At 39.5% G+C, this 19,817-nt stretch overlaps 1 protein-coding gene across 1 annotated transcript in view; it reads right to left on the bottom strand.

Annotated features, from left to right (window-relative positions):
- Window positions 1-572: 572 nt before the first annotated feature.
- The window catches only part of FMR1NB (fragile X mental retardation 1 neighbor), a 22,544-nt gene continuing 3,299 nt past the window's right edge, over window positions 573-19,817 (bottom strand). Inside the window, exons 2-6 of the mRNA XM_014544011.1 lie at window positions 19,244-19,363; window positions 15,574-15,714; window positions 14,138-14,234; window positions 1,422-1,573; window positions 573-634 (exon numbers count right to left, since the gene is read on the bottom strand). Coding sequence (XP_014399497.1) covers window positions 573-634; window positions 1,422-1,573; window positions 14,138-14,234; window positions 15,574-15,714; window positions 19,244-19,363 — 572 coding nt within the window. The remainder of the gene's footprint in view (window positions 635-1,421; window positions 1,574-14,137; window positions 14,235-15,573; window positions 15,715-19,243; window positions 19,364-19,817) is intronic.

The following is a 19,817-nucleotide window of genomic DNA, read 5'->3' as shown; positions in this document are numbered from 1 at the left end:
AGAGTTAAACAACTTGAAAGGACTACCATATATACATCACACTTTGTTATAAAAGGAAATGACTGCAACAAATTTCTCAATCTCTATATATTGAAATTTATGATTAGCATGCATTTTCAGTTTACCAATATATCATCTTATATTACTGTGAGACATACAGACAAAATCTGCTATCTCACAATGAAGATTTTGTAATAAAAAAGTTAACTTCTATGCCCCAGTAAATAGCCACAGAGTTTGTATTGTTAATCTAGCTATAATGTAATATATGTGTGCGTATGTCTATATACATATATGCATTATGTATTTCATTAAACTATGTACAAAGTAATATATAGGTATATGTAATAATATGCATGTATGATTACTATATATACTTATTATGTTACCTTATATGAATAGTATCATATACATAATACTTTGTATAAAGATTTTCTTTTGTTTCTTCTGAGATAAGTCAATTTTCCTACTCATCCAATCCAAACCTCTCATTTCACAATTTGGTAAACTGAGGCCCAGGGAAGTTAAGAGACTTAGCCAAGCTCCCACTGTAAATAATAGCATAACTGGGACTAGAGCCAGAGTCTCCTGATACTAAATTCAATGGTTATTCCACTCTTCTGCTTCTTTGTAACTGGGGTTAGAAATGAACACCTTAAATTTGAATTACATGTTGCAATTTTCAAAGCATTTGTGCATGCATTATATTGGTTAAGCGACACAAAAACTTCAGGTGATGGTATTAATGAGCTGAAAGTTTACTTGCCTATGGAAACACCACTAGTTAAAGGCCTAAGTTTCCTGACTCCAAGTCCAGTACTCTATTCCATGAAGTATACCTTTTTTCTCACCAACCATTTTATTCTTACTTCATTCTTCACAGTTATTGTAAGAGGAGACCCAGGCCAAGGGTAAGGGATATGTAAGCATGCACAAGTGAGGCCCAGGTCATCCCTAGTGTATGATTTTGTAATCCCCTCTCTCAGCTTCTTCTAATACTGCATTGGATAAGTTTGGAGAGCAGACAGCCGATTCAATCCCAGATCTGTCAGACTCCTGAGGCTATATGCTCTGTCCTCTAGATATGTGGTGTGGTCTATGGGGGAGTATGGCCCATTATTATTTTGCAAGAGTATCTATGTGTCTATCATGGAGTCTCAGAGTCAGAGAGGCCAGATTCCATTTCTTCGTTCCCATGAAGGGTTGAGCAACGTATACCAATAATGTGGCACACAAATAAGTTTGTACATTTCTTGTCCACCTTCCTATCATCTAAATATCCCTAGCGATATTATCACTTCAGAAGTTGATACTCCTATGGTCCTAACATCTGTGGTAAAAAGTAAACATTAAATGAACCAAGATAATGGTAACAAGAGTAAAATATGAAGTGCTTCAACTTTATATTCTATTGGCATTACCTTCATCCTCTTGTTCCTTTTCCTCACTTAATCCTTCCTCATTTTCGATTGCTGCCCTTAACATTTCAGCATCCCTCTTTAGTTTGTTTCTTTGTTTCTTCAACTTCTTGAAAATCCTTTTAGCTTTTCTTCGTAAAGGATAGACCCATTTGCTGTAATATTAAAAGTTCAAAGTGAAACCTTGTTTCTCAACAGTGATAGAACAATAACTACTGGCATGTTATAAGGAAAAGGCCATTTGCCCACATAACTCTCTACACATTCCAACCTGACTGTTTAACTCACTGAATTTAAATATCTAACAGAAAATATTACACTTGGCCCACTCATATTTTTCATTATTACCATTATTATTAATCTATTAGGTGTCTTTTTGATCATTTCATCCTCTTCAACAGTAATGCTGTCCTATTTCCCTCTGCTGACAACATCACCCACATTTCAAGGCTCAGCTTATATATTATTTCTCTAAGAGGTCTCCCGTTTTCACTCCTAACCTACAAGGATTCCTTCCTTCTATGAATTTCAATACTAAATAGTAATAGTTCACATTATATTATTATCTATAATTTTATAATTTTTCACTTTCACTAACTATTACTATCTCTGGTATTCAGTCCTATACTTCTTTGCATTTGTGTGGACAGTAGGTGGAAGGGGGTCCTTGAGATTCTATGATAGGCCAAGAACTTGGCCAGATGCTTTATATAATTTATTCTCATTTAATCCTCACAACAACCCTAGAAGGTGAATATTGTGTTTCCTATTTTGCAAGTGATTAAACTGGGGCTTAAAGAGGTTAGATGACTTATCCAAGGTCACACAGAAGTGGTAAATGGAGATGCTAGGTCTGCCTGACTCTAAAGTACAGACTCTTCCATTAAACCACACTGCAGCATTAGTGAATAATGACTAGTAATGAGAAGTGTGTGCCAAGGCTTGTGTATAAGTACTATATGTGCACGATCTTATTTAATCTTCATTAAGACTTAATGAGGCAAGTATTTCTTTCATAATTTACATTTTCAGATGAGGAAACTGAGGCACCAAGAAGGAAAGTAACTTGCCCGAGGTTACCAGATTACCCAGTGGTATAGCCAGGATTCAAATCCAGACCTGCCTAGATCTAAAGCACAATCTCTCACCTACTATGCTAACCTGTCTCTTTTTCCCCTTGGAGCTTGGAAATAACTTCAGGCTAAAGCTGTACCTTGTAACTTTAAATAATCTACAGAGCCTGGAAACCAAAGAGGGTTCAGAAACTATGTTGATTTACATGCTTATAGAGTTTTCACTCTCTAAACACAAGTGAAGGGGAAAAAAAGGAATGCTCAAAGCAGAGATAAGGATGGAAACCCATAAGAGAAATAAAGGAAGAAAGATTTGCAAGTAATATTATTAAGAGTTAATAACAAATGCATTCCTATCCTCAGCTCAATGCATGGAATAGGAGCAATCAGGTTCTGAGCATACAGGGCCCAGAGATAGATAAGCCTGCCTTTAAAATGATGACTTTGAAGGTAATACTCACTTTTCTCCACTAAAACTTCATTACTGGGTGTCACTGAGCTCCACTAGGTAAGACAGATATGGAGCAAATACATATCTTTTTCTCAATTAATCATAAAAATAGTCTCCAGGCATAAAAGAAGTACTGGGTGAAGGCCAAATTTATATTTATATGATTTATCTGTGGCCTCTTTATATTGTAGTGTTGTTAACTACAGTCTCAAAAAATAATAACTGAAGCAACTATATATGTGTTTCAGAATGCAGAATATTTTGAATTTTTTTATTTTTCAATTACAGCTGACATTCAATATTAAATTAGTTTCAGGTTTACAACACACTGGTTAGACATTTACATAACTTATGAAGTGTTCCCCCTAATAGTCTAGTACTGACCTGACAGAATATTTTGGATTTTAAAAAAGCAATATGACATAACATACTGAATATACATGACATTCCCATGCAGTCTTGGGATCATGATTAAGCACAGTAATATTTCTACAATAAAATATATGAATATTTACTCTAAGCATGAAATGGCAACTAGAAAGTATATTAGGTCAGGTCACATCAAGGTTTGGTGCCAAATGATTAGGAAAAAAGCTTTAGATTTGCAGAACTATTTGAATTTCAGAATTTTAGATAAAAATTGGGGGCTTATACTTTTCTTAATGCCATGTCTTTAATATGTCTTACTTCACATGATGAAAATGGCTCTATGTTTTCTTTATCCATAAATTTTATTTTAAATTTAGTGGTTTGCATTTCACCTTAATTAACAACAAAAACAGTAACACAGCTTTATTGTTTCAAAACTCATTGCACTGGTCTAGGTGCAGAGGACTTGGTTTTAGATTCAGCCTTCTAACATGTATTACTGAGATCCAAAGTTAGATATTCTAGCCAATATGTAATGAGAATGCCCCAGGTGGAAAGTAGGGGTGAAAATATTTGTTCAGTGTCCTAGAAAAGAATTTCTTTTTTTTCATTAAAATGTCATATATTGTGGCCAATATACTCATACTTTAAATGTACAGATCAACTTATCCCATATCCATTCATTCACTGACACATTTGCTCATTTATGAAATAAGCACTATTCTAAATACTACAGAAATAAAGATGAATAAGGCATGGGACCTGCCCTCAAGGAGCATAAAATTTAGAAGGGAAGACAGATATATAGGCTGATAAATATATCACACTGAGATAATCCAAAAGAAGTAAGCAAAGACTGGTAGGAGTTAAACAGGAAGAAGCCTGGCCCAGTCTGGGCAGGAGGTTTGGTGTATACTTTCTAGGGCAGGTGACATCTAAGCTGAGGCCTACATTCTGAGTGGAGTTAACCAAATAAAAGAGAGGAAGAAGGGGAGATATATAAGAACATTTCAATCAGTGGGCAAATGCACTGTGTAAAAAGCTCAGATGGTGAGGCAGCATGTTGTTTGTTAACATCAAGCGGATTGGTGTGCCTAGAAACACTAAATTGGCCCACTGTGAATTTCTAGTGATACAGATCTATATAATTGTGAGAATTCCTTTCTCTGGGAATTCCTAGAAGCCTAGATCTAGGACCAGAGAAGTGGTGTGTGGATTCAGTTGCAATGAAATAAATGGGGTGGAAAGAATGGATTAAAGTATCAGGCAATAGGATCTAGGCTAGTTAAAGAAATCAGATTATGTTAAAAATATAGAAGACTAGGGGAATACAGAGAATTAAAGAGCCTGGAGGTCTCAATGAGTACAGGTATAGCAAGGATAAAGACAGGAAATACCTAGAGGACAAGGCACCTTTGTTAAAGAGTAGGATTTTGAAGTTTAAGATTTCAGAGACTCAGTGGTTTAATTTTTTATGAATGTTAAGGTTCTGGATGTGAGCATAAAAAATGGTGGCCAATGCAGAATACAGGAGAGATTCCTCAGAAATGAGTACATTAGGGAACTCTGAGATATGGGGTTAGATGGCTCATAACATGGACAGTGGGGCTGCCCAAGAGATGATCAATGGAGAAGAACACAACGTCATGCAAATGCCTAGACCAAATTAGAATCTTAATAAATATTTGCAGAAAGAAATTATGAATAAATTATTGAACTGGGGAGTCTAGAATAGTTCCAAATGGCCTGCATACTAGATTGAGGTGGAGTGCTTTAAAGATGTCAGAAACAAACCACAGACTTCTTAAATCAGAATCTCTTGGGTAAAGCCTGGGAATCTGTATCATTAAATATTCCCAAGGTTACTTCCATAGAAGCCATCTAAATATCAGAATTTGAGAAACACTAGTCTAGAAGGTTGATTTCTCCATGTTTCTTAACAAACTCTAATTCATTACATAAATATATTTTTAAAGCAGTTAAAAACATAACATCAATTTTATAGATAGGAAAGTTTATAAGTTTAAGTTACCATTTGCAACATCACAAAGATAGCAAATCCAGGGAATGAATAACTAGATTATTCCAATCATTATTTACTGAGTTGCCTACCACATGGTCTAGAGGCCAGTGGTTCTTTAATCTGGATGTACATGAGACTCACTTACTGGACTTGTTTAAAACATAAATTTCTGGATTTAAGCCCAGAATTTCTGATTCTGTAGATCTGTGGTGTGACCTGAGAACATGTATATATTACATGTTCTCAGAGGAGGAAGTGGATAATACTAGTACAGGGACCCCATTTTGGAAACCACAGCTCTAAACTCAAAGGAGTACAGAAGCTTGGTTCCTTATCCTCACAGGAATTTCAATTTAGCCAGAGAAAGAAAACTAATAACAAAAAGGATAATTACGTTAAACTAGAGGCCCAGTACACAAAATTCGTGCATGGGTGGGGTCCCTCCACCTGGCCAGCGATCGGAGCCAATCAGGGCCATCTCACCCAGTCCAATTGGGGCTGACTGGGGTCAGTGGCCAGGGAGGGACTGCGGGAGGGACCGCAGGAGGGCTCCAGGGCATGTCCGGCCCCGTCTCACCCAATCCTGATCAGCCAGACCCCAGCAGCAAGCTAACCTACTGGTTGGAGCATCTTCCTCCTGGTGGTCAGTGCACATCATAGCGACTGGTCAGTCAACTGGCCGGTCAGACACTTAGCATATTAGGCTTTTATATATATAGATTGTAATTCAGGGTGCAGAATGCTTGGCACGCACTTTCCCTCCAACCCCTGGTCCTGGAGACCTCATGTCCTTCCAAGGTTCTGCTCACCCTCTTCAGCTGCCACACAAAGTAGATTGCATTATGTGCATGGAAACTCTTTGCAGGCTCCATGGGTGTGCCTTTACTTCCCTGCAGTTCCAATTACCCCAACATAAGGAGAGACACCTTCATTATCAGGTAACAGCATTGTGGTAAGACCCCTGCTCAGCCTACTGCAGCGGTTTTAAATAGGCCATGGGTCGCCCTAGATGGTTTGCCTCCGCAGATAGAGCCACTGTGGACTGAAGGTTCCTGGGTTTGATTCCAGTCAAGGGCACATCCCTGGGTTGTGGGCTCAATTCCCAGTAGGGGGCGTGCGGGAGGCAGCAGATTGACTCTCTCTCATCATTGATGTTTCTATCTCTCTCTCCCTCTGCCTTCCCCTCTAAAATCAATAAAAATATATTAACAAAAATAAAAATAAATAGGTCATGAATCAAACGTCGCTGCTCTCCATCCATCCAGTCCCCTCATACCCTCTTGTCTCCGTACCCCCGCCACACACACATCTGCTGAGGTCTATAAAATAGTGTCAGGATTTCTATTTCAACCAAGGGTGACACTTCCGCACAGCCCTTCTTCCCCGCCCATCTCTGTCCCCAGTCCTGTGGGGTCTCTCCCTCCCTCCCCTCCATCTAACTTGGTGGGCCCTGCTCTGCCCCCTCCTCCTGCGACCTCCTGTCTGCAGCCTCCCCCTTTCTCCTCTGGGGGTGGAGCTCCCCAAAGGCTGTGCAGGGTGGGACTTGTGGGGATGTGCGGGGCAGGTGAAGTGGTGCCAGTGAGGCAGTGCAGGCGGGGCTGTGCAGGCCATGCGGTGGTGTGGACTTGTGCAGGGGTGAGCCCAGGCGGGGCCTCGGAGGAGAGCTGGAGTAGTTAGTGAAACTTAACAAATAAAAAGAAGCAGCTCTGAAGATTACAAATTGTGCACTGAGAACGCCACAGGCTGCGGAGGGCTGAGCAGTCCATGGCTCTGGGATCACTAGTAGCAGCCTTCCGTGCCACCTGGTCCCTCCTGGCTCCTGCCCCTGCCCACCTCCACCTGGGGCTTGGGCCAAACCCTGGGAGCTTCCTGAGGGCTCTCACCTCACACCTCACTTTCCAGTTCAGCCCACCAGCACCAGCAGCAAGCTAAACTATCAGTTGGAGCGTCTGCCCCCTGATCGTCAGTGGGTGTCATGCACAGGTAAGGTCCCTAGGCCTGGCCGGCAATCAGTGCTGATGGGGCCTTCTGGCTGCCGGCCCGGGCCTCCCTTCCCCGGCTGCCAGCTGCTGGCTGGGGCCTTCCTTTGTTCCTTGCTGCCCCCTGGTGGTCAGTGCACATCATAGCAAGCAATTGAACTCCTGGTCTCCTGGTCGAACTCCCGAGGGGACATTTTGCATATTAGCCAGATAGATAGATAGATAGATAGATAGATAGATAGATAGATAGATAGATAGATAGATAGAGTGGATAAGAATACAAGTGCAGAAAAAAAGGTTCCAAGAAAAGAGAAAACACTGGGACCTGGAGCAGTTGTAGAACACTTCATGGGAGAATTGAAGCAGATGCAATTTGAAGGTCAGAAAGAATGCAAGTAAGTAAAGCGGGTAGAGAACAATCCCAGGATTGGGGAGCAACATGGGCAAAGTAAAGAGCAGAGGAAAGGATAAAGGCTGGTGTATGCCAAGGAATATAAAGATAGTTCCCTGGTTGGAGCAAATGGTACATGGAATGTTCTATTATTGGAATTAAAGGATGAGTCCAATATAGATAACTTTGAAAGCTAAAGGCCTTTGAGTAAATCTGAAGCAATAAGATGACATTGTGTTATTTTATTTACATTTTTATTCTTGCTATTTCCTATAGTAGAAAAAGTAACAAACTCAGAAGATAGATTGGAAACCTTGTTGTTGTTTTTTTGCTATGTAATCTTGAGCAAGAGAACAAATCTCCCTGCACCTCTGTGGGTTTTTTATAATTTTTTAAATTGTATTTTATTGATTCCATAGAGGAAGGAAGAGGGAAAGGGAGAGAGGGAGAGAAAGACACTTATGTGAGAAAGATACATTGCTCGGTTGCTCATATGTGCCCTGACCGAGGACCAAACCCACAACCTAGGTATGTTCCCTGAACGGGAATCAAACCTTCTACCTTCCAATGCATGGGATGACACTCCAGCCAACTGAGCCACTCCAGCCAGGGCCCTGCACCTCTGTTTTGAAGGTCACATAATACAATGTGTATGAAAAGTTAACATAAACTGGAAAAAGCCAAACATGCTAATTGTTTTTATCTATACCTTTTTATATGGTGTGAGACTTTCTACCTTATAAACTTGTATATATCCTTTATTAGACTATGTGTCACTTGAGACCACAGAACATGATCTGATTAAGCATTTTATCTTTCATAGCATCTGGTACAAGGCCTAGAATCCAGAAGTTCCTGAATGATATATAGAAATGAAATAATACTATTTTATCTTTAATATATTTTTATTGGTTTCAGAGAGGAAGAGAGAGGAAGAGAGAGAAACATCAATAATGAGAGAGAATCATTGATTGGCTGCCTCCTGCACGCCCCACACTGGGATTGAGCCAGCAACCTGGGCACGTGACTTTGACCAGAATCGAACCCTGGACCCTTCAGTCCACAGGCCGACGCTCTATCCACTGAGATAAACTAGCTAGGGTGAAATAATACTATTTTAGAAAGATATTCTGGCAGAACCTTACATGTTGGAATAGAAGGAAATTAGATTAGGAGTCCAAGTATATGTCCAAACTGAGTTGACAAGCATCTGTACGCTTTACCTCCTTCCTAATGTCACAGCTGTAATACATTCCTATTGAAGTTCCAGGAAACTGCTCTGAGACTCAACTCCTAGCCATCTTATAAACATCATTTTCAGCCCTATCCCAGTTATTGTCACTCTTATATTAACTCTTTGGATTAAACATCTCATTCTGATGTCTTCCACAGTCCCCTATCCTGACTTTGATCTTATATGCTAACTAGCCTTGTGTTTTGAACTGATTGGTTGTATCCCTAAAATTCATATTTGAAACCCTAACTCCAAGTTTGGTTGTGTTTGCATATGGGGCCTCCAAAAAAAATTGATTAAGGTTAAATAAGTTCATAAGGGTGGAGCCGCAATTGATAAAATTAGTGTCATTATAAAAACTAAAATTTTAGGAATTTTTTTTTGCTAAAAACCAGAGAACTTGTTCTTTCTCTCTTTCCCCACTCTTGCATGGATCAAGGAAGGGCCATGTGAAAATACAGCAAGAAGGTGGCCACCTGCAAGCCAGGAAGAGAGTCCTCACCAGAAACCAAATCAGTTGGCAACTTTATCATGGACTTCTAGCCTGAAGAACAGTGAGAAAATAAATGTCTATTGTTTAAGCCATCCAGTCTGTGGTAATTTGTTATAGCAGCCCTAGAAGATGAACACACCTTGGTACCCTTTTGCCCCTCTCCTGAAATCACTTACCCAGGATAGCAGTTGAAAGCATGACAAGGCCTGGACTAAGCTGTGACAATAAAATGGGATAAGAGGCAAATTTCAGATTCATTCCAAAGAAAACAACAACAACAAAATGACAGGGAGACTAAGAGAACAGATTACATATTAAGGATGAAATAAAGTAAATAGTCACAGATGACTCCAAGACTTCTAGTCTGGGAGACTAAAGAAATCACTGACAGAAATTCAGAGCTGTCAAGGGGAGATGATTTGGAAGAAAAAGAAGATAATTTCAGTTTTGCACATGTTGCATATAAAGTGCTAACAGAATATCTAATTCGTGAGGGCAGGTAGAAATATGGAAAAGGTAGAGTTGAAAATTTCAGGATTCAGATTTAAGAGTCATTCATCCAGAAAAGCACAGAATATGCCCGGCCAGTGTAGGTCAGTGGTTGAGCATCAACCCAGGAATCAAGAGGTTGCCGGTTCGATTCCTGTTAAGGGAGCATGCCCAGGTTGTGGGCTTGATCCCCTGTGGGAGGTATGTAGGAGGCCGCCAATCAATGATGTTTCTCTCTCTCATTGATGTTTCTATCTCTCTAGCCCTCTCCCTGCTAAAGGACCCCCTGCCATGCTTCCTTTTGTCCCTATCCACCTGATCTTTTCCTTCCTTCATACCTACATAAATCTTAAGCCTAGCAGTGACACTTAAACCTAATGAGGCTTCTGATCCTTATTAATGAGAACAAAAATAGAACTTAAGTAACCTTGAAGATGTAACAAATTTCAAAACATATCTTATAGGGGAGTTTAATAAGGCTATTAGTAGCAAATCTTACAAAGCTTTTTTTTTTTAATGCTCCCTGCTCCCATTTTTATAATGTACACCTAGTTTAAGCTCACTTGAGTTCTCTGTGTAACTGGTTCATATCACACCTAAACTCAAGTCAAGTGGAAGTAAACTAGAGATTCAGTTATAGATTATTCCAGGGACAAAGTTAAGCCACCTCTGCTTAGAAATGAGAAGTAGTTAAGGGGAATGTCAAAACATAATTTACTTTGGCTTACCACTGAGGGTCAAGAGAGGAGAGCTACAACATCTTATTCCTGAAGGAATGCATATTTGACTTATAGAACAGGATACAGCAGGAGGAGTTTAAGAGTATCTCCCAATTTCTCAAGAGTTCTTCCAGCAAAGAGGCCCAGATCATGTTACTGCATCTGGATTTGGCTTTTAGCCCTTCTGATTTAGACAAACTGTGATTGGTTTCTTTCTTTTTCTTTTTTAAACCACTACATATTTCTTTTCCTGCTGCATCTATTTTCTTTTTATGCAAACATTTGTTTTACCTTCTGGAATATTTTATCTATCTCTTTATTCTTTGAAATGAAGAAGAGGAACTTAAGGGGATAGTTCTAAAGAGATATCTTTCCCAACAAAGGGGAGAGAGTTGGCAGGCTTTGAACTCTATTTTAGCTCCTTGTTTGGTATCAAGGACAGGGTCTTTGTTTAACACAATTATTTCCCTTGCTGCTAAAATCAGCTTGCTAGGAAAAGCTGACAGTGGCCCATCTACCCTCAACCATCCACTGTTCCTGGGAATTCAGCTAAGCAGAAAGATGAAACTGACACCTGCTCTGGGGTTCAACAAGCAGCTCAGAATGACTGAAGGAACATACATACCACTCTTATACAAAACAGTAAAATAAGTTAATTAATTAATCATAGTAAACTGAAATGTATGGTGTTCAATATGTATATACTCTTCACATTGTTCCAGTCTCTTAAGCAGTTCTTATTGTGTAAAAAGAAGAAAATATATTCTTATCAGGAATAATCCTTTGCAATTTATTTTAGAGAAAAATCTAAACATCCCCATAAAACTCCCTGGCAGAGGCACAATAAAGATGCCATAATGAAATTATTATATCAGTCCTATCATATAAGAGACTAAATAGTACAGCATAATCCTAGCCACCAGTTTCTAGAAAATATAACTTCATTTTTATATATGGGTTATATTTTATATGAAATCAAGCTTTGGGGGGAAGAAGGGAGGACTCAGAAAGTCCATTCCTATTCCCTGAAACAAGAAAGAAAATGAGAGCAGCCAAGAAATAGAGATTACCCACTCAGTATAGGCAACTAAGTAAAAACTGAGAAAATAATATACTGTCATATGAAAATTGAAGAGCTGAAAGGCTGTGACCCAATAGTATCTTCACAGTGTTCTGAGTAAGTGATGTGAGCAATGAGAAAGTTTAAATTACTATAGGACTGCCTTCCAGGCTAGCCAACTCCATGCACTGTATTTCTTTATTTTTTGAACCATTCATTTATTCAATAAAATATATTAAGCTTCCACTAATATGAGGTTGCTATTAACTATAAATACAATGACACCTTCATCAGACTTAAGTAAAAGGTAAGAAGAGAAAAGAAAAGAAGAGAAAAAGAAAGAAGAGAAAAGGAAAGGAAAGAAAAGACATAATGAACTTTACAGAAAATAAGGTAATATGTGTATGTCTAAATCTTCCAGTAAAATCTAATCAATTTTTGTAACCCAAATACCACTTTCTTATTAAAGTGAATAAAAATATCAAAGATGTTTAATCTTCAACAGGCACCTTTTCTTTACCAGAAGATATAAGGAGGTATTACTCTCAGAGTCATATTAGAGCCAACTCTGCATTTGCACAAACTTCACAGTGAGTGCCTTCTTAGATTTTGTGCTCCAAGTGCCTCACTCACCTCTCCCTAGTCCTGAACCTGCTTTCTTCCTCCACATCCACTCTGTCCCCAGTAGCTGGAGAGTTATCTATCCTATATAATAAAAGGCAAATATGCAAATAGACCAAATGCAGAACAACCAAACTGGTCGCTATATGTGTGCTGACCACCAGGGGGCGGGCACAGAACATGGCAGATATCAGCAGCAGGCAGCAGAGTGTGGAATATGGCAGGTGTCGGCCTTGGAGGGGTGGGGGAGCAGGGGAGAGGGGGGGCCAGACCAAGGCGGGGCACTGGTCGCTGTCATCGGGGCTAGCCTCTGGTGGTTACTGAAAAATCTTGGCTCCCACATGCCGTGGTCCTGCCCAGCACTCCGACCTGCTGCTGGAGCTGGCCCCGCTCACACCCACTGCCAGCACCTGAGCCGCCGCTCGCACCTGCTGCTGGCCCCAATCACTCAGTGCCATCAGCGGGTATAGGTGGCGGCTGCCGGCCCTGATCACCCCTCAGGTCTTCTCCACCTACCCCTGCTCCTGAGTGGCAATCGGGCCAGCAACTGCTTCTCGCACCCACTGACAGCACCGGTCCTGATCACTTGGTGCCATTAGCGGGTATGAGCGGCTGCAGGCCCCAATCGCCCCTGAGGGCTTCTCCACTTGCCCCTGCTCCTGAGGGGCGATTGGGGCAGCAGCCACAGCTTGCACCCTCTGACAGTGCCAGCCCCGCTCCCACCCGCTGCTGGTGCTGGTCCCAATCACTCTGCACCATCAGCAGGTGCGAGTAGAGCTGGGGCTGTCAATGCATAGGAGTGGTGGTGGCGGGAACGGGGCTGCCAGCAGAGAGGAGACCAGGGGCCAGGCAGGAGGGGCCAGGCAGGGGTGCAGAGGATTGGCGGAGACCCGCCCCTGTGCCCACCACAGCCTCATGGCCCACAGTTCCTTTCAAGGTGCACAAATTCATGCACTGGGCCCCTAGTATATATATAAAAGCCTAAGTGACCATTCAACTGTTCAACCATCTGACCAGCAGCTATGATATGCAATGACCACCAGGGGGCAGACGCTCAATGCAGGAGCTGCCAAGCTGAGGTGACTTGGCAGCTGCAGTTCTCAGGTGACACACTTGGACCCAGAGAGAAGGGAGCCCAATTCTGCGGTACGCCACCTGAGAACTGCCCTCTCACAATCTGGGACCCCTGAAGGGATGTCAGAGAGCTGGTTTCAGTCCAATCCCTGCAGGCCAGGCCAAGGGACACCACCCACGCATGAATCCATGCACTGGGCCTCTAGTTAAAAAATAAACTAAAAGCATTATGCATACTCTGGTTTCTCTTCAGATCGCATAAATCTTTCGCCTTTTAAAAGCATTATGCCAATAATGCACTGGAAGTTTGTATGAGATGCTAAGAGGAAATCTGATAAAAATCAGCTTGAAGACAGACCAAGGCTTTAAGGCACAATGATAGATGACCATCTATTTAGACTAACACTTGCTGGAATCCTTCTGATTTGCAGTTAAAAACTATTTCCACTCAAAAACCCCCAGTCAGCTCACTGATTTAAGTTTTCTTCCAATTGGTATTTTGTTTGATGAGACAATGTGCAGACTATGTAAGAAGATATTTTAAATTTATGGAAAAATAAAATAACATGTATTTTTAAATATTATGGCAATTTTACTTTTAGATTTTTACTGAGCTCCCTTTTTTTAAACAAAAGGGACCCAAACTTAATCCCCGTGTTTCTGGAATGTATGAATAAATGTGTCTAAACAGAAATATCCAAGTATACTCAGTAGTCAACAAATGTAAGTTTATGTTTGCCTACCTTCTACAGTGAAGAGAAAAGCAATAAATGGGCAGACATCCCAGGATGATCATGCTAATCACACCAAATCCAAACATCCGGAATATCTGCAAAGGCTCTGTTGATTTAATTATATCTTGTTATTTTTATGAATTAAGAGAAGCAAATATGAGCTCTTTCATAAAGTCTTTATAAAAAGTATCAGTAAAGTAAAATAAGGAGGTATTCATATATGATAGGTAAATATACTTGCTCCTTTATAAGTGCAGGAGTTTATGAAATGTTCTTGAAACACAACTAAAGTAGACACTTTAAATACATGCCTCCCAATGGAAATCTTAACAAAATGATCCTACTGTTTCTCTTAACATATTATTATGATTCATAATTCTTCCTATGGCCTCAATATGTTTTTCTTTGGCCAAATGTTATACATCTTAGAGCACTCAAAGAGTAAATTAATCTATGAATAGTTAACTTGATAAAGGAATGGCTTCTTAAATGTTTACTTCCAAATTATAAACTTTAATTAAATAAATATCAAGAATTTGCAGATGAATAAGTATATTTTGTTTAGAAATACATTCTAATATGATTGGGGAATTGTAAGTCACGGTTCAAATTTTCCCTCTACAAAAACCAAATGTCTCTTCTCACATAATATAAAGACTAAATGATGAATAAATTATAAACACTGCGTGACAGTGTTAAAATTGTAATTCTATATTCATGATCAGATTTCATCTCCCATTATTAATACTAGATGTTCAACAAAGAGCTGTAAATTGAATAGGGGCTATATTAACCTAAGACATTGCTTTGCATGCATCCTTTTTGTGGTATCTGTTAGTGTTTAATCATATCAAATATATTCATCATGGGACTTACTGGTAATATGTCCCTACTATCCAAATGAAGGAGCAAAAAGAGACTGTCTAGTTCTCAAAACGTTGAAAAGAAAAAAAATCTTAATAGAAGAACCTAATTCAAAAATAATAAAACCAAGATAAATGAATACACAGACCTTAATAAAAAATACTTAAGTCTACTGTCACATAATGAGGTGCAGAAGATAAGATAAATGGGAAGAAGTCTATTCAGGGTAAGTAAATGGGGAGAAAAAAGTAAGCTAAGGAATGTCTCTTCGGTACATTCTACCAGGCAATGAGAGTTACCTCTCATAGAGTCTGAAATCTTTGGAACAAGATAGTGACTAAAGCAAAAGAAGAGACTCATTCCAAACTTCCATAGTCACATCTATTGGCTAAACAGAAACTGCTCATGAATGAGGTGGCCTGGCCACCTCAGGACATTATACAGATAGTATTTCTTTAGATATGGAAGCCCCATTTACTAAATGTGAAGTTGGGAAAGCCAAATTTAAATGTATGGCATTGTGACCTGCTTATTCAATTTTTAAAAATAGACATACAATAAATGTAAAAGGATGAACTTACTATTGCTTAATGGGGCAAAACAGCGGAAGTTCTTGGTCCCAAATGATGAATAACAGCATCTGTATTCCAAACATGCACTCTTGTTAAGATTTGGCAGATTATTGCAAGCCTCCACTTCCTGATTCTCCTTTACAATGCATGCTTTTAGAAACAAAATCCAAGAAAAAAAAATTCAATGTGATTAATAATTATTTTCCTGAATTAAAATAATTAGTGAGAGAGAAAAAACAAACATTTAAGCTGGTACATTTAATGAACAGTTTGAATGACATACAAATAGCAATGAATGCTGAAAAAATAAGAGTTAAACTAAAAATTACCACAAGATTATCTAACATCACACTTTCTATTCTAAATGAAATGCAGAAAATGAACAAGAATAAATGAACAAGAATAGGCCAAAAATGTCCTTAAAATAACATCTTTTTTAATGCAACAGATATCCTCTCACACATTTATTTTATTTTAAACTAGAGGCCTGCTGCACGGATTCATGCACTGGTGGGATCCCTTGGCCTGGCCTGCGGGGATGGGGCCAAAACCGATCTCTGGGTCTAGGGTGCGGGTGAAGCAGATTCTGGGCCAACAGTGCCCCAGCAGTAACCTAACCCACAGCCGATTCTGCAAGGAATTGGGCTCCCTCCGCAACTGGTCGGAGTATTTGCCTCCTGGTGGTCATTGAACATCATAGCTACCGGGCAAATGGTAGAGTGGTCCAATGGTCACTTAGGCTTATATATATATATAGATTATAGTTTATTTTTATTTTTGACATTACAATTGTCTCCCATTTCCCCCTTTGCCTTCCTCCACCCAGACCCTGGCCTCCCCTCTTTCATTCTTTTTTATTAAGCCACAGAAACTCATTGAATGCATCAGTAAGAATGAACATAAGTAAAATTCACACAGTTTATTGCTAGAGAGTAAGGTAAGTGATACTATTGGGACTAACCTACTTTCTGTGGACACTTGTCATATTGGCACTACCATATATTTTAAGATTCTTCCTTTTGAACTTAAGTTATGACTATAATTTTGGATATTCAATGATTTATGGCATGAATGCCAAGATTCATGCAACTGCAATAAAGTCATACAGGTTTGAATCTATATTAGTAAGACTCATGAGTTCAAATGCCGATTTTTTTAACAACCTGCTTTAGAAGAGAAGCAAATGACAACTACGGTAAAAAGGAAGATAACAGATTGTTACTCAAAAAGAAAATCTCCACAGTATTGCTTAAGGCCAGCTTAGATTACGTTCAATCTCCAATGTCATTAACAACTACAGATTGATGTTTTATGATGACTTTAAAGATACTCAACATAAGCAAATAACAACATAATGGTTAAAAGCATACTTTTACTTCATGGTTTATTTTATTATGTTCTTCTTCTTTAAAGACTGGCAATTTATGAAGCTAAGGTAAAAATAATACCTACCATTCAGAGTACTGTATATGCCTGTGTTTTTTTTTTCTAAAGCTGAGATGGAAGCCCAGTACCTCTTCTCTGAAGAGTGTAGGTTTGCTATTAATCACGTGGCATCTACGAGCTGCACATCAGTAATGCTTATTTATCTATGGCCTGTTATTACATTGAAGGCCCAGGAGAACCTCGTTTTGCCACATTGTTTGAAAATTAAGCTGAGGTGAAGAGGGAACATGGAAAGCAATTCCTAAGGTATCTAAGAGGATGTGAGAGTAAAATCTGCCTTCCAGTGATTAAGAGGCCTGAGATAGATAACTGGAAAACTGGCATACAAGCTCTAGAGAACATACAAGCTCATAAGCTCTGGAGTTAGAGAACCAGTTAATCAAGCTCTTGCTAGACCTGAAGACCATAGCTTCTGCCAACAATGAATATGATGTCTTATGCTTCATGGCAATGTACCTGGATGAACAAAAGAACAGAAACTACCTGAAACACCAGCTTGTATATCATTGGGAAGTGGAAAAGCAGGCCCCAGGAGAAGACCCATTTAAAAAGCCTGTAAATAGACCTAACATCTGAAGACAATAAAGCAAGTCTTTCCATTGTAGTAGGTCCCAAAATCAGCTACTTAAGAATTTTAATCTTCTCCATTTGACAGAAGACTACTTTTCTTCATTGGTATGTATACAAATAAATCTGTTTGGGCATTATAAAAAAACTAGAGGCCCAGTGCACGACATTCGTACACTGGGTGGGGGGAGGGGGGCTCAGCCCAGCCTGCGCCCTCTTGCAGTCTGGAACCCCTCGTGGGATGTCAGAGAGCCAGTTTCAGCCCGGTCCCGCAGGCCAGGCCAAGGGACCCCACTGATGCACGAATTTGTGCACTGGGCCTCTAGTATAGGATAATAGCTACCATTCACTAGGCCACATATTTGGGCCAGTTACCTTGCTTTACAAACATCATTTCTAATCTTCACAAAAAACTCTCAAAATGAGTTTTACAACCTGCATCTAAATAAATAAACACATAGCCCTTGCCAGGTGGCTCAGTTGGTTGGAGCATCATCCCATACACCACAAGATTGCAGATTCTATTCCCAATCAGGGCACATACCTAGGTTGCTGATTCGATCCCTGGTTGGGTCATGTACAGGAAGCAATTGATCCATGTTTCTCTCTTACATCATTCTCTCTCTCTCTCTCTCTCTCTCTCTCTCTCTCCCCTCCCCCCTTCCTCTCTAAAATCAATAAAAACATATCCTATCCTCGGGTGAGGATTAAAATTACTTAATTAATAACATCAAGCACTCACTGAACCATTCTTTTAGCTTTACAACATACCACCTTCTCAGATTGCTCTTTCTCCCCTCAACTTGACCATGGCAGTATTTTTAATTTATTTAAGGAGCTTGTTTATTTTGCTATTCTCATTGGTGGTAGGTATTATAATGTCTGTTTTGTATTTCATGAAACCAGTATAGAGATATTTATGCAAGGTCACAGAAGAATTCAGTGCTAGAGTCTGGAATTAAACAATGAAAATTATTTTTTCTTATATATGTACATCAAATATTATTAGAATAAATTCTGCATGATTTTTAATGAAAGCTTCATCTTTGTAATTCATATATGTCAATTTATTTTAAGCTTCTACTTGAAAGGGCACCACATGCTGTACAAAATGAAACATTGTTATTTGTGGTTAATAATTCTCAGGGGTCATCATGTGCTTGATAAACTCATTATATACAGAATCACAGAAAGGCGATGTGACTTGAAACCTGAACTTTTTATCATTAAAACAGATGGGAAAACATCTGGTATATTCCGCACATTAGAGCTACACAGCACCCTGATTAATGCCACAAAAGATATTGATTTCACAAAACTGGGTCAGGGACTAAATTTCAGGCAATGCCATTAAGGTAAATTGTAAAAGGTTTAGATAATTGTGAAGGAAAACTATTTTGTAAAGAGTAACAAACATATGGAGTTCCTGTAAAATATGGTCTCAGTTCTTCCTTGCAATTCTTTGTGGTAAATATTTTCATTTTAAAGTTGAGGACACTGAAGTTCAAAGAGGTAATCTTGCCGAAGACAACAGGCAGAGTCAGGATGAAAACTCAGGTCTATCCCACTCCAATGCCAATACACCATACTGCCTCCTAAACATTTAACTATTATTTTCAAAACAAGGACCCTGGCAGTGGGTGGAGGGAATCAACCAAGAACTTACTTGTGGGAAAGAAGAAACTTATCAGAGCTCTCCGTGCGTAAGTTTTTTCCAGAGATTGTCCATTAGGATTTTCACTGCTCCGCAGAATATCCTCACTTTCAGTCACAGAATTTGAGAAATCTTAATTTAAAAAAAAAAAAGGTGAAATTATTAATCCCAGCATATAAAGCATCTATAACTCTCTTTGGCCCCCAAAGTTAATAATGGAAAACATAAGAGCTAACAGATATTGTACTTACACCTCATAACATACCTTAACCATACCTCCGCTACGCTCCCCATTGGCTAATCAGCAGGATATGCAAATTAACAGCCAAAAAAGATGGTGACTGGCAGCCACTCGGCTGAAGCGAACATGAGGCTCGCTTGCTCCAGTGATGGAGGAAGCCAAGGTTCCCTGCCTGCCGCGGCCCAGCTCTGAGCTCCGGAAGCAACAATGTTTCAATTATAGAAGCTAAACAAACCCCAGATACCTGCTTTCAGCCACCACGGCCTCAGAGCTTAGAGCGCGAGTGATGGCAACAGAGTTTCAATTATAGAAGTCAAACAAACCCCAGATACCTGCTTTCAGCCA

This window comes from Myotis brandtii, unplaced genomic scaffold, assembly GCF_000412655.1.
Source record: "Myotis brandtii unplaced genomic scaffold, ASM41265v1 scaffold345, whole genome shotgun sequence".
Classification (NCBI taxonomy): Eukaryota; Metazoa; Chordata; class Mammalia; order Chiroptera; family Vespertilionidae; genus Myotis; species Myotis brandtii.
This window is presented reverse-complemented; position numbering and strand designations above follow the sequence as displayed.